This window comes from Erigeron canadensis, chromosome 2 (assembly GCF_010389155.1).
Source record: "Erigeron canadensis isolate Cc75 chromosome 2, C_canadensis_v1, whole genome shotgun sequence".
In the NCBI taxonomy this organism is placed as follows: Eukaryota; Viridiplantae; Streptophyta; class Magnoliopsida; order Asterales; family Asteraceae; genus Erigeron; species Erigeron canadensis.
In genome coordinates, this window is record NC_057762.1 from 45697277 (window position 1) to 45711614 (window position 14338).

The window sequence follows — 14338 nt, forward strand, 5'->3', positions numbered from 1 at the left end:
TTAGTAACACTAAACTGGTGTTTTTTTTCCCCGTAAAAAGTACACTTAATTTGTAGATCAAGCGAACCCAGAAGCTAACCTTTTCTATATAAAAAGGAGTATTTTTCACCTCTAGGCCGGCCGGTACCCTTGGATTCCTTTTATAAGGGAAATCTGGTAACAGTTTTTGAGGTCGCTCCGTTGGAGCTAATAAAAGTTTAACAACAATATATGTACGAAAAGAGATACCATATGTTGATTAATTATTGATAGAAAACACGTATGGATCCTAACTTTTACAGTACAAACACAATGGAATTGGAATATAAGCCAGTAAGTATTATTGGAAAAGTTCGCTTGAGTCTGATCGATCGAACAAGCTTATTTATTCAATATACAAATGATGGATAAGAAACTTGAAGGGCCAACTTGATCCCCGAGCAATGAAGTCCAAGCCTCTAATTAATTAAGCGATGTAGTACATGGGATCAGGAAGTTTGAAGACGCGATCTCCAGGATTGGTCCCGAGTAAATCGCTCCATTGATCACCCATATTCCCTCGAATCCTGTATCCAGCCTCCTCCAACTCTTTTCTCTTGCTAGCTTTATAGTCATGACCATCTCCAACTCCCCTAATTAATAGTGCATTTGTATAAAACAATTATTATTTATATTTCCGGCCTGTTGAACTTAATTATAATAGAATGAATAAATTGAAGAAGAACACTCCAACTAGTAGTGCAGTGCTTAATTAATTTGATATATATTCACCGTTATATGGTGAGGTTTTCTGACATAGTATTCTTTCAAAAAAGAAAAATGAAAAGTAAACCAAATGTTCGATGATGGATAAGAAGGTATAGTAACCTACTTCAGGATGAGCTTCTCCCAAGTAGTATAACCAGCATTCTTTAGGTTTTCAGCCCGAGGTTTTGTGTGGGTGTCGTGTGTTCCGGTGATAAAAACGATCTTGAACCCTAGCTCCACTAATCCCTTGTACAACTTTAGAGACGCGGGTATCGGTGGTGCCACTGCTTCATCCACCCATAGGTTAAATGCCGTCGAATTATATGGGATTGCCCTGTATATATATATAAATTTAAACATCTTCAGCATATATATATGATGTGTAAAATAATTATATAAATTGTTAATTTTGGACATTTAATGTGTATTCATATTTTCATTGATTTTGTTATGCATATATAAAGGATCATAAAAGATAATACTATAGTTTAATTTTATATGTACCCGAATCGAACGGTGTCACGTGCGTAATAAGGGATATTAGAGAGTGTGGTCTCATCAATATCGAAAACCCAAACGTCCTTGCCATCTTTGGAAATGTTAAGTCCTTTGGCATATTCATACGCTTCAGACGCGACAAGGTAACAATCCTTACGGTATTGTTCACCAAGCATGTAATGCCCAACATAGGCCTCACATGCCAACGGAACTTGTATCCAATTTTGGATATTGTTAGTTTCGATTGCGAGCCGCCAACTCAAGCAGTCGAGGCTTGAGTGTTTGCGGCCCGCAGAGCCAGAATGTGGCATGAGCAAGTGGATTTGGTCCTCCGGATAATAGGCAACCGAGGTTGCCACAAGGAAACATAATAAGATGATAATGGTACTAGTCATGGTGGTTGGGGAAGTTAATTATCCTTGTACTACCTTGATTGGTAGGTACCATATGCGATGTTGTTTGCTTATATAAGTTGTGTTTTGTAAAAAGGGGCACTCTTTTTCGATATATTACAACTTTTACCGTACGTAGATCGATGCTTGGACTACTTTGGAGCCTCTCAGGTACAGTTGTAATTTTTATAAAGTTACTCCGTTACTCGATGGTACGTTCTTGGCGATGTGATTATGACTAAAATATAAATCATTTTAACTTTAATTAAGTAAACTGCAACATTATTATATGAAATAATTTTTGAAGAGACAGTTGTATCATGCTATTATTTGAGAAAATTAGAGACATTAACATTATGAGGAAGACTTCATGTTATCCAACTTGACTAGTCAAATTATATAAATCTTGACCTAAATCAAGGGTTAAGATTAAAAGGGATTAAAAGATGATTTTTTAATATTAACCTTTGATTTTAAATCAAGGGTCAAGATTGCTCTAACTTGACCCATCAAGTTATTTATAAATTGAGGGAATCCTTTTCCCATTACGGGAATACGGGGTGAGTTATTTTGAGAACTCATAAAAAACGCGAGAAACAACTCTGCACCATTCATTTTGTTGTATTTTCTATTTCTTCTATAAAATAAGAAAATCTATCCAAGTCATTAAAAATATTTTATCTCACAAACCGTAAATCGTTAGATGAAAAAAAAGTATAGGTAGTCTTAAAACTTTGTTCACTTTTATTAGAGATGTAATTAGATACTTTTAACGACTTTTTAATTTTTGTTTTCTTACTTACACATAACCTACACATTTGTATGTTGAACGAAAATTGTGATTCGAAACGGGCTTCGTCCTTAAGGATATTCATAAAGGGTAGCTGGTGGGGGTGATAGGTCATTGAGGGTGATAGGTCATAGTGTGATAGGTCATTGAGGGTAATCGGTCACTAGGGGTGATGGGTGATGAGTAACGTGCCTAACGGACTCTGCCCTTAGCCGCTATGGTTCCACCATGAACTGACAGGCTCCGCCTTTGGCCACCATGGCTCTGCCATAGATTGAAGGGCTCCACCTTTAACCTTTATTGTTGTGTACAGATGGTTATTTACTAATTTACATGTGGAAACAAAGATCTTACACATGTGTAGGTACACAAGTACAAGGGAAAAAAACAAAAATTAAAACATCGTCAAAAGTATATCGAATTGCATCTCTAATGAAAGAAGACGAAATTTTAAGACTACCCATATTTCTTTTCATCTAACGATTTACGGTTTGTGAGATAAAGCATTTTGAATGAATTTTCTTATTTAATTGAAGAGAGAAAAAAAATTGGGGAAATATGTGGTCCAGAATTGTTCTCGCGTTCTTTTTCGTTTGTCAGTTCTTAAATAACCATTACTCTTAACATTACAAGCTATCAGAGCAATAGAACACCCGAAACCAGCTCAACCCTATCGATCAGTTGTAAGGATCTTCGATGTTCTTTACCAATCAACTTTCCTTTTTTCTCCATTTCCTATCACTATAAGACACACTCAAAGAATAATTTTGGTTGTTTTGGGTTATCCTCCAATAATAAGAGGAGTAAAATTGATGAATTGGAGAAAAAAAAAATGAAAAAGATGTGACGCTAATATGACTTCCTGAGTTGTTTTGTGACATCAACTAACGCTCTTAGAAAATGCAAAACAAAGATGAATAAAGCAACATTAACGATTTTCAAACCAGTTTAAAAGGGTAATTTTAACAAAGTTAATCAATACCTAGTCGGTAGATCGGTGTTACTAGGACCAATTTTTTGTTCACCCGATTGAATGTTAAAACGTCCAGTTTTATTTTTTATTTTTTTAATATGATGATTTGTGTACTTCAATGTTATTTTGGGTTATCTGCGAAGCTTAAGACTTATTGTTTATTAGATTATGATTATTAGGTACTATTCGTTAATAGATTGTAAGGATATATTTATCGGATTGTAACGACTATTGTAAAATTGTTATGAAATACTAGAAATACTACACATGTAATGCGCGATATGATGGTTGGTTATCGTATAAATCAATTCATTAACTTCAATTTGTACATTCAACTAAGGGTGACGATGAGCGGCGACCAGCTTTGACGATGGTTGACTTTAAGTTATTTAATAAATAGTTATACCTTGAGTTGTGTGTTTATATGTTAATATAATAATTAAACATGTAAAAAGTTACTATAATATCCATATTAAACTTTTTTGGTCAATTTTGAAGAATAACTTTTTTTATTTATTAATATCTTTTAATTTATGTTTGATTTTTTAAACTTTTCAAGTTTAAGATATTTTCTTATACTTAAAAATGTATAAATAGGTTGCCTAATCAACCTAGTTTAACCAATAAATTAAATCAAATTTTGGCATCCCACCGATTCAAATAAAAGCAGCAATTTTTAAAAAACACTAATGTATCCTGAATAAACACTAAATAGGAAGCAATAATGTTCAGTTTAGTATAGGTTATTAGAGTGATAGCCTAGTGGTTGGAGAGTTTTCCATTGTGGTTTCTTCCTAGGGAGTCATGAGATCAAATCTTGCCACATGCAAATGTAGTGAGGGGGTCTTAACAATGCTATATCCATCTACACATGGGAGAACAAATCTTTTAGGGCATTGCCAAGATTCGAACTCGGCGTGGACGCATCAAAGTTGAGGGTCTGGGCCCGTTCTTTTTTTCAGTCATTAAGTGCTGAATGTATTAAGTTGTTGAATGTATAAATAATGTCTGAATGTATTAAGTAAAATATAGGTAATGTACGGTTATTTTTTTTCATTAAGTCAAAAAAAGAACATAAAATTTGACTGAATGCATTAAATTCTTAATTATTAAGTACATTAAGTAAAAAAAGAACGAGAACTTAGCCATTTATTAGCTTTGCCTTTTAAAATTTTTTTTTTTAAAAAGTCCACATATCCATGTAATAATGCGATTCTGGGCCCAATTAATTGACGGGATCAAGGAGCTCACATTCTTTTACTTAGTTACTAGGTTTATTATGGGTATTGGGTAGCATCCGTGATTAACAAGGTTGTTTTTAAACCCAAAAAAAAACTATTACATCAAATCAAAACTAATGTGGAAGATTATATATCTTTTTAAGTTATATTTTGTTAGCGTCAAAATATGTGAGGTTTTTATCTTAATTCCGTTTTTTATTTTATTTTATTAGTTTTCATTCTTTCATAAAAGTTCAACATAACCTATCATCTTGAATCTTAATTTGAATGTGTAAGTTCATGAACATAAATAAAAATCCCCCATAATCATATTACATATGTAAATATGTTATCGTTAAATCAAAGGAAACTAATAAAGTAATTAATCTTGAATTTTATGTTAACAATGGATAAATTTAAATGGAAGAATTACACCGTATATTTATCAAAATTTGTGGCACTATATTAATTAATTCCAATTAAAAGAACCCGAAAAGATGAAAACAAGACAAAACAATGTCCTTTTTAAAAGGAAAATCAACCTCATTTTTTCAGCACGTGTGTATTAAAGTCTATTCATTCCAAAAAGATGGGTCGAATACAAGACAAAACAAGCCAGATGAGCAATGTCCATCTGAAAGAAAAAATAAAGCCCACTTTTTTGACACTTGAGTATGGAAGACATGAATCATGATATATAATTAGTAAAGTTTTTGATTTTGGAATAATTTATTTTAGTTCAAGTAATTTAAAAGTTAAAGTAAGATAGATTGCGTAAAAAAAATAATAATAATAACAAAAATAGGATAATCATTTTTCCCTATTACATTTTTCCCGTGTAATCGTGTAACCATATATATCAGACAAACATATTAAAAACAAAAGAAAAAATCAAACACACTTAATAATCAAACCCATTTTTATATACCCGAACAAACACATATGAACACAGATCTGTAAGACGTAAACATGCGATTGAAGTAATCAAATGTACAAACTAAAAGGAGTAAATCAAACTCGAGAGGGAGAGGGAGAAAGAGAGATTACTTTCAAAGTTTCAGAAGTGAAAAACTTTCTGAAGAAAAAAATAGATATGAAAAAGAAATAAAGTTATTGCTTTTTTTAATTATCTAGCTTTGCGGGGATGTTATGCATGAATCTTTTATTAGAATCAGATGTTTGATTTTTATAATTTTGGTTCTGGAATTGGATTCTTGAATGTGATTGAAGGGTTTGATATATTAAATTTTAGTGGTGTACCCATAACCCATGAGTTCTATGTAAGTATGTATGTTTGAAGTTGCGGATAAGATATGATTAAAGATTTAAAGATTAAAGGGATTAGCAAGACTGTTTCGTTCTCATGATTTAGACCGCCTATTGACGTGTATGGACTAAACTAATTAATAGTATGATTTTTGCTTAACATATGAAACGTGAATGTATCTCGTTGTTTGTATAATATGTATGTCACTCATATCAAATAATTACAAAAAAGCTATTAAACAGTGGCGACTCAATCAAATCGGAGGTCTAAATCAAGTTCTTACTATTGAGACCTTTTTCGAATAATAAAACTATTGATATTCTAAATAAAGTTTATTTCAAACATTAATTTAAAATAATAAATCACTCCTAATCAATAGAATTGTTATTTCATTTAATCTTTCACATAAGTTGAGCTTTGAAAAATTTGTATTCGCTGAAACAACTATCACCCAATTGATAAAACTTAAGTTTTCTAATTTTCATTACTACATAGTTATATGCACAACTATTACATAGTAATTAATTCTCATTACTACATAGGCCCTGAAAGTATTTCTTATACATAAAACTTAAGTAAATTGCTCCATTGATCACCCATATTCCTTCGTATCTTATATCCAGCTTCCTAAAAGTATTTCTTTATACATAAAACTTTCTAACTAATAATTATTTATCTAATGAAGACCTAAAATTACTATCACCAACAACACATATTCAAACTTTTCTTTAGATTATCAAGAATGAACCAAATTTGAAAATCATTTTGGAATATTAATAAGAAAAGCTAAGAAAATAAAAAATAAACAATGACACTAGTCAATTAAATCCAAACTTTAATCAAATACACAAAGGTAAAAGATTAGAAAAGTCAAAATAAGAAATTGAAAATGGGATGTATAAAGTATTTATATAGAAAAAATTGGGTAAATTATTTTTTTTTCCCCATGAAATTGGACAAATCATCACTTTTAATCATGTATCAATGGTATGGACAAAAAAAAAAAAAAAAACTAACAAACGTGAGCAAGTTAATGAAAAAAAACTAATGAAATTGAATGCGGTGACCAAAAATGAAAAATATATAATTAGATAGTTTAATGTATTTTTGATATATTTTGAACTTAGTGATTAAAAACACAATAGCTACCAACTTAAAAGAAAAGAAAAAAAAATTGTAATTTACCCTAGCTAAAATGCAAAGTATGTGGTAGAAGTAGGTTGTGTTGCCATCAAATACATAGATCCCTAATTCCCTATATCTTAATCTTAAGGGGTTGACATTAGAGCTTCTAATTTTATCTTCGTATCTTAATTTCAACCAATTTTTAATGTCACATTACTTTTTTCAAATTACATATGATTATTTCATTGGCAATTTATCTCTCATAATATACCTCATACCATATTATATTTTATATATTAAAAATTAAAAGGTATTTTGCTATCTATAGCACTCAAAGTTATAGTTAAAAGTGATGATTTTAATACCACAGTGTTTGATTCATTTATCACAACGTATAACTTATAATGCAGACTGTACATGTTAATAAAGCATGATTACGACATACTAATTAAATATTATGGTATTAATATCACATTCTTATAGTTAAGCTTGCCATTTATAAATACATTTTATGTTTAAGTTTTCAAACATTAACTTTATAAGGAATCTTTATTTATCTAATTATGGTTATTCACCAATAGCTTCATTTATCTCATACCCATACTATAAACAAAACCCACTACGAGACCAAAAAAAAATTACCCACAAGAAAATAATAACACAGCTTTTGCCTCAATGTTTACCATGGGTAAACTTTACCTCAAAACTTTGCCACTTCACACCAAAAACCGGCAAAGTCCTTTACCGTACCTTTATTGCAATGGATGCCAACACCCTCATATCCATCCATATAAAAACCAAACTAAAATTGTATGAAATAGTACTGTAGGTTGTATTTTTCCCTTAAAGTATTTATTAATAATAAAGCGGCGGCGGTGGTGTATGATCGAATTTGGTTTTCGGATGCAAAATTTGAGGTATGAATTCCATCTCGAGTTACAATAAAAATAGTTATATGTGTTTTTGTTATTCGATATACTTCCATTTATTGTTAGACGAGTATTCTTATGTACTGTACACATGATAAAAATCAGATTTTGTGTTGATAGATTAGTATATCTGATTAGAAAAAAAGAGAAACTAAGTATGTGATTTAAAAAAAAAAAAATTTCACAAAATCAAGTCTTTTAGCTAACGAGTGTTTGATATAATCTAGTTTTTGTATCAATGTATTGTTTTCCTTTTCCTAAATATATTACAAATCATATGGGTTACGTGTTGAAAACGTATGGATACGGTACGGGCTTTGCCTTCATCCCCTAAAGGAGGTGTCACCGGACGCCTATGGGAATGGTATGGATTTGATGGGCGGCGATCCAAGAGATGGTGGCTTCGGTACGGACGTAACCCTTAACTCTAAGGGCTAAGCCCTTAGAGATGGTTTTTTAATGGTTTTCACGGTTCTCACCATTTATGTTGGTTCTCACTTAGATCCCTTCCCTATATATATTTGATAAAATATTAAAAAGCCCTTTCTAGTTATTTCTGCTGGCCTTAGTTAATTAAAACTGAAATATATTTATATGAATAAATGAACATCTTAGATGGAGCTGAAGAAAAAGCAGGAGGTTTCTAATGACCGACTCCCTCGTTTATCTGCAAAGTATCCATGCTTTGTTGTTCAGAACATGGAAGACGACATGGATGACTACATTTTCTCCACCCTACAAAACCCGTCGTTTAAATATCAATGTTGAATTCCTGATCTGCTTGGTGGACGTATGAGAGGATGTTTCCATGGCTGGTTAATTGTCTCTAACCATCCATACAACAATAGGTGGTCTCTTTATAACGTATCGGATTCCAACGTCATACATCTCCCACATTTGATTTTGCAAGACGGAGATTATCAATCTATCAGAGAATCTTGTTTGTCGGCCCCTCCTGATGATCCCAATTCATTTATCTTGTTACCATAACTAAGAAGCCTACCTTTGGTTTTTTGTCTTCTATTTCCTAAAAAAAAGAAGCCAAGATGGTCTGAGAGGTCATACTCTATCCAACTCAAGAAATTAACCTTTGATGGTAAATTACTACATAGCCTAACTTGTTGCAATGGTAAAATATATGCCTTAAGTACCGACGGTGTACTTGCTGGATTTATTATAGAGGTTGACATTGAAATTAAGGACAGAAAAACTGTTATAAAACTACTGCTATTTGGGCCACATCCGCATCTTCCTTCCTCTCGTAACTGGATTCATTTGCTGAAAGGATCTGGCTCAGAATTGTTCTACATTGTATTGGGTTTTCATGACAAAACTAAGAAGGCAGTTAGTGGTGTGTATTTGTTTGAAGTAGACATGACTAGTATAAATTGGGAAGAACTGGAAGGCCTAAAAGATTGGGACTTGACTGGTAAGACGTCGGATGATCTGGAAGATCTAGACTTTAAGTACTTGGACATTGCAAGGCTTTTGTGGGAAGAAGTTGATGTGTATTTTCTAGTCTTAAATTTATAAACACGAGATACCTAGCTACTGACTACTACACACTTGCGGGCAGTGAACCCGTTCGTATGAAGTATAGTTGACTTGGTAAACCGAGGTCGAACACAAGGACTTAATAAACAATTGTTACAATAAAATGATTCAGATTAAAAGGGGGGTTTTGTGACCGAATTGTCACGTTGCAAAGTTAGTGAAGAAAGTCAGTAATCCCGTAGGATTAATCGCAAAAGAATATTTGATTGGTTGAATCTTAACACCGTTTTAAAAGGAACACCTACTTGGAACAGCTCACATGCCAATCATCGGGTCTAAATATTACTTACATTTGTTGAACGACTAAAAATGTAGACAAGATGAACCCCCGTTATACTTGACACTTTATCTGCTTAAAACATAATTATTGCTCCCGCACTTAAATTCTACTCTAAACGGTTAAGCATTAAATACCTGAGTTGATTTTATGATTTAATCTTTTGAAAGCTTTCTCCCGAACTGCTTATTCGCCTAATCAGATCCCTCTATCATAAGCGTTTACACATTCAAAATGAATTTAATTGTTTAAAATCTTTATCGTTGATTTCTCCTGAACTCCAACGATTTTAGGTTAATTATAGACCGATTAACCATTTCATAAATCAATTGACAATGACATAGATTTCTCCCGAACTTCTAATTACAATTATCAATCAATTAATATAAAAGTTGAAAACAATATTTAAATCCAAATAAATGTGGATCTTCGATTAAACATATAAACCTTGTCCAACACTTACAAGCAATATTAATTCGACCCTATGACATGCTTACTACCCAAGTGGGTGCTAAGGATTTAGCTACTCATATTAAAAACACAAGAACAAACAAATAGAGAAGAAATCATATTATACCAAATGAATGAAGATAATCCGGTAGCAATGATGATTACAATCCAAAGCTGAAAATATGTAAAACCCTAACCACTTGTTTGCTCCAAAGTGTTGAAAGGTATGAGAAAACTCTAAAAATTATGCCAAAAAAATTCGTCACAAGTGCAGAACCCTAACTGAACCTTTATACAAAATACGCGTGTAACGGCCGTTAGAGGGCTAACTGCCGTTACCATTGTACTAGATCACTAACGGGCGTTACCCCAGTAACGGCCGTTACTCGCCAGTTAAATTCTAACGGCCGTTACATTACTAACTGCCAGTTACAGGAGAAACCACAAATCACCTCTATAACGGCCGTTACTATAGTAACGGCAGTTACAACTTCCAGATTTCGTTTTCTTCGTCTTTCGCTTGATTTCACCCGAATCCTTCTCCCATTTCTTCCATAACTCATCAAAATCGACCAATTCATTCGTCTAATCAATTTCCAACCTGAAAACACTTAACACACCTTCAAAGCATCGAAAGTTGGATATAAAACTATCAAAATGACGAATAATTGGTTCTAAAATCACGTGGGAAATGGTATAAAATATGACACATCAGAAGTCCATGACCTTAAAGACGCCATCTTTTTTCTGGATCTCGGTCGTGACAACTTGATATTTTACAACCCTGCAATTGCCTCAGAGTTTGGGAGTTTTATACACATTCGTGATAGAATGGACAATTTAATACATTCCTACCACGTCAACTATCAAACCCTCGTCCCATCTCCTATACCTTCTCCATTGCTGCCAACAAGCCACATGTCAATATGTGAATGTAGGTATCTGTTCAATATATATATATATATATATATAGGGGAAAGATAATTTGAGACCAACTAAAAAAAGTCCAAAAAAGGACCATTGATTTTCGTAACTTACACACCACCATCATCATCTACTACGATATACAAGACTTTTTTGTAAAAACACTAAGACTTTCCAGCGATGGGCCCACAGAAAAATCATGTGTAAGTTACAAGTTACATGTGTAACCTACACATGTGTAAGATAACTTACACATGATTTTCTGTTGGGCCCGTCGCCGGAAAGTCTTAGTGTTTTTACAAAAAAGTCTTGTATATCGTAGTAGATGATGATGGTGTACAAAAATCAATGGTCCTAGTTGGTCCTAAAATAAGAGGTGGTCTCAAAATATCTCACCCCTCTCTCTCTCTCTCTCTCTCTCTCTCTCTCTCTATATATATATATATATATATATATATATATCATGTGTCTTATTTTAGGACAAGATGTCTATTAAAATCATATTTTGTGTAGGTTACTAGATGACCATGTAAAAGCCAAATCTGCTGTTGATACTAAAAAGGAAGAGGATGAGATAGTGATAAAAACAATTACAAATGACCAGGTTGGATTTGATGAATCAGGCCTTCTTAATATGCCGCTTGATGTTTTGGCGATGATTATAAAGTTTTGTGTTGGTGTGGAATACATGAACTTTCGTGCTACATGCAGATGTTGCCATCTTGCAGCACCTCTGATACAATGGAGAAATGAAACAGCATTAAAGAATTACTCATTAGTTTCACCCTGGCTGATGGTTCTGCAAAGACATCGAGGGGTTATCACTTTTAAGGATCCGCTGTTGGGCGGCGACTACTATATGAAAAATTCGCAGAAATCAGTTTTTGTTGAGAAAATATATTGTTCCAGGTTTGGTTGGGTTGTTTTTAAAATGACAGGCACACACCTGGTGTTTTTTAACGCATTCACTAATGACCTCCACAAGCTTCCAGAGTTGCATCATTCTCTTGACAGCTTATATTTCTCAGCTCCGCCTACTTCCCCTGATTGTATGGTGATTGGATTTGGGGGTGTACGAGATTGGCTAGTTCACTTCCATTTTGTAGCTGGAAATCCAACCTGGCGTACGTTTTCTTTAGGTATTCGTAAACCACCTCTTTGTTTGTCAACCTTATTTGGCCGAGATCTTTATGCCTTGTCTACCGGGTGAGATCTTATTGTTATCAAAAAGTTGGGCGAAGATAACGCTTGGATGCGTTTTAAAGCCAAAGCCCCAAGAAGTTCTTGTAGATCTCGAGCGCAATATTTCTTGGTAAAATGTGATCAAGATGTGTTACTACTCATCATAGGCGGGATTGGAGATCCTATTGAGATATTCAAGCCAAATGATTCTACGCACGAATGGGAGAAAATAAATGGCATAGGAAAGCACACGATCTATATATGTAATACAATCTGTCTATGCATTGAAGCCAAAATACCAGAAATGGAGAATAAGATCTTCCTTCCACAAGTTTCTTCTGCGAACGGCAAGATTTCTATTCAATAGAAACATCCACATTTCACACATTTAATGGCAAAAATGTACAAGAGAATGTAAGGGATATTTCTAATGCTAGCCATCTTTCTGCTCATGCATGGCTTGATTAAGTTGGTCATAGCTTACTTTTTATTCGTATTATCATTATTATGCTTTTATCTTAGTGCGTAGATAATGCAGTAAAAATCTATGGGACATGTTTAACCTCTAGCTTATTTCTAACCTTTCACTTTTGTATTGTTTATGCATTTTTCATAATTGGAAACTAAGCTAATTTTGCTTGTGTTGGCAATTGGCAATATTTTTATTTTATATTTTATATACAAAATGGGAAGATAGTGTTCTCTCTTATTTAATATTTGTTTCAATAAATATATCTATCTCTCTGCTTGACAGCTGGTCAATGACTTTTTGTAATGTGGGTCGTGGATATCTTTTTTCTGATCATAACTCGAGAGATTCTGAGTCATTGATTATGTTAGGACCATCCTCAACAGGGCGGTGGTAGCGCTGCAAAGAGCTCCACATGTCCAGAAAGCCGGCGTGGTATCCATTCATCAGGTACCATGTAAACAGAATCAAAACCTTTTGTTTTGTTATTTCAGGTTTACAATTACTTGCCCTGACAGCGTTACAGATAACAAATGGTTTGCACCCAAGTCCAAAAGTTACCTACCTAGAAACTGAACCCCCAAAACCTCTTATTAGCTAATGTCTACAAAGTAGAAGCACTTTTAGGATAGGGTCGCTCATCTCATCTTCATAAGGGAAGATGTGGCCAGCACTCGTGAGCTCGCGGTAGTTAATCCTATATAGTTGTTGGACCTTCTGGGCTCTGGCATTCTAATGTTACTGGCACAAGAATATCCTCATCACCCTACCAAATACGAATGGATCCTTCACTGTTCGACAATGGGTTATCAATATCCATTTGGATGAAAATCCCAATTTCCACAAATCCAATATCATAGATTCATATTCTCTTTGCCGTATAACTTGTCCCTTACTAACACATGAAAAGAGTAACATTAGATCATTGTACTTCCCTTGATTAAAATGATCAATATGTTGCCATTTTAAAGGAAGGATCAATATGTTATCAAAAGCTTTGAATAGAAGCAACAGTAGAGCATTTGAATCTAGTTGTATGCCTAAATTAAATAACCAGGTGTTGAGAGAAGCATCGAAACAGCTGCTCTGCTAGCAACAAAGTTGGGCACGAGTCGTGCCGTCTCTGAGAATATAAACAATTTTCTAGACCTGGTTCAAGAATAAAAAGTGGGCCTCTAAAATGATATATATATATATATATATATGTATATATGTATGAGAAATGAAGTATGTGGCTGTTAGACATCCAAGCTTGAGTGTAAAACCTATATATATATATATATGTTCTAGTTTATATCTATATTTTTAAATAGATCGTGCGCTCTCTTTTCATTTTTTTTAATTTAGACCATCTTAAACTCACCACACTGAAACTTAATTTATTTATGTCACATAAGCAATACATTGATCGACTAACTACATTGAACCACTTTTACCTTTAAATACCATATTAAAATCTCAATATATTGATTCCACATCATTATTTTTATTTATATAAAAAATATATTAGATTTAAAGGAAAAGACAATTTAGTAATTTCTATAACATGATTAAAACTTATA

The 14338-nt window shown here is 33.2% G+C and overlaps 2 protein-coding genes across 3 annotated transcripts; one reads left to right on the forward strand and one right to left on the reverse strand.

The window, feature by feature from the left end:
• Window positions 1-213: 213 nt before the first annotated feature.
• LOC122589105 (acid phosphatase 1-like) lies at window positions 214-1648 on the reverse strand. Its single transcript, XM_043761349.1, has 3 exons — window positions 1231-1648; window positions 851-1060; window positions 214-611 (listed from the first exon to the last, which is right to left on the reverse strand). The coding sequence occupies exons 1-3, from the start codon at window positions 1617-1619 to the stop codon at window positions 446-448; spliced, it is 765 nt and encodes a 254-aa protein (XP_043617284.1). The 5' UTR covers window positions 1620-1648; the 3' UTR covers window positions 214-445.
• A 9189-nt stretch (window positions 1649-10837) lies between these two features.
• On the forward strand, window positions 10838-13021 carry LOC122590026. 2 transcript variants are annotated; one of them, XM_043762362.1, is made up of 2 exons: window positions 10838-11139; window positions 11639-13021. In XM_043762362.1, the coding sequence occupies exons 1-2, from the start codon at window positions 11033-11035 to the stop codon at window positions 12333-12335; spliced, it is 804 nt and encodes a 267-aa protein (XP_043618297.1). In that variant the 5' UTR covers window positions 10838-11032; the 3' UTR covers window positions 12336-13021. The 2 variants fall into 2 exon arrangements, with proteins under 2 accessions (XP_043618297.1, XP_043618298.1); XM_043762363.1 differs by having other exon boundaries at window positions 10838-11135.
• The last annotated feature ends 1317 nt before the right edge of the window (window positions 13022-14338 follow it).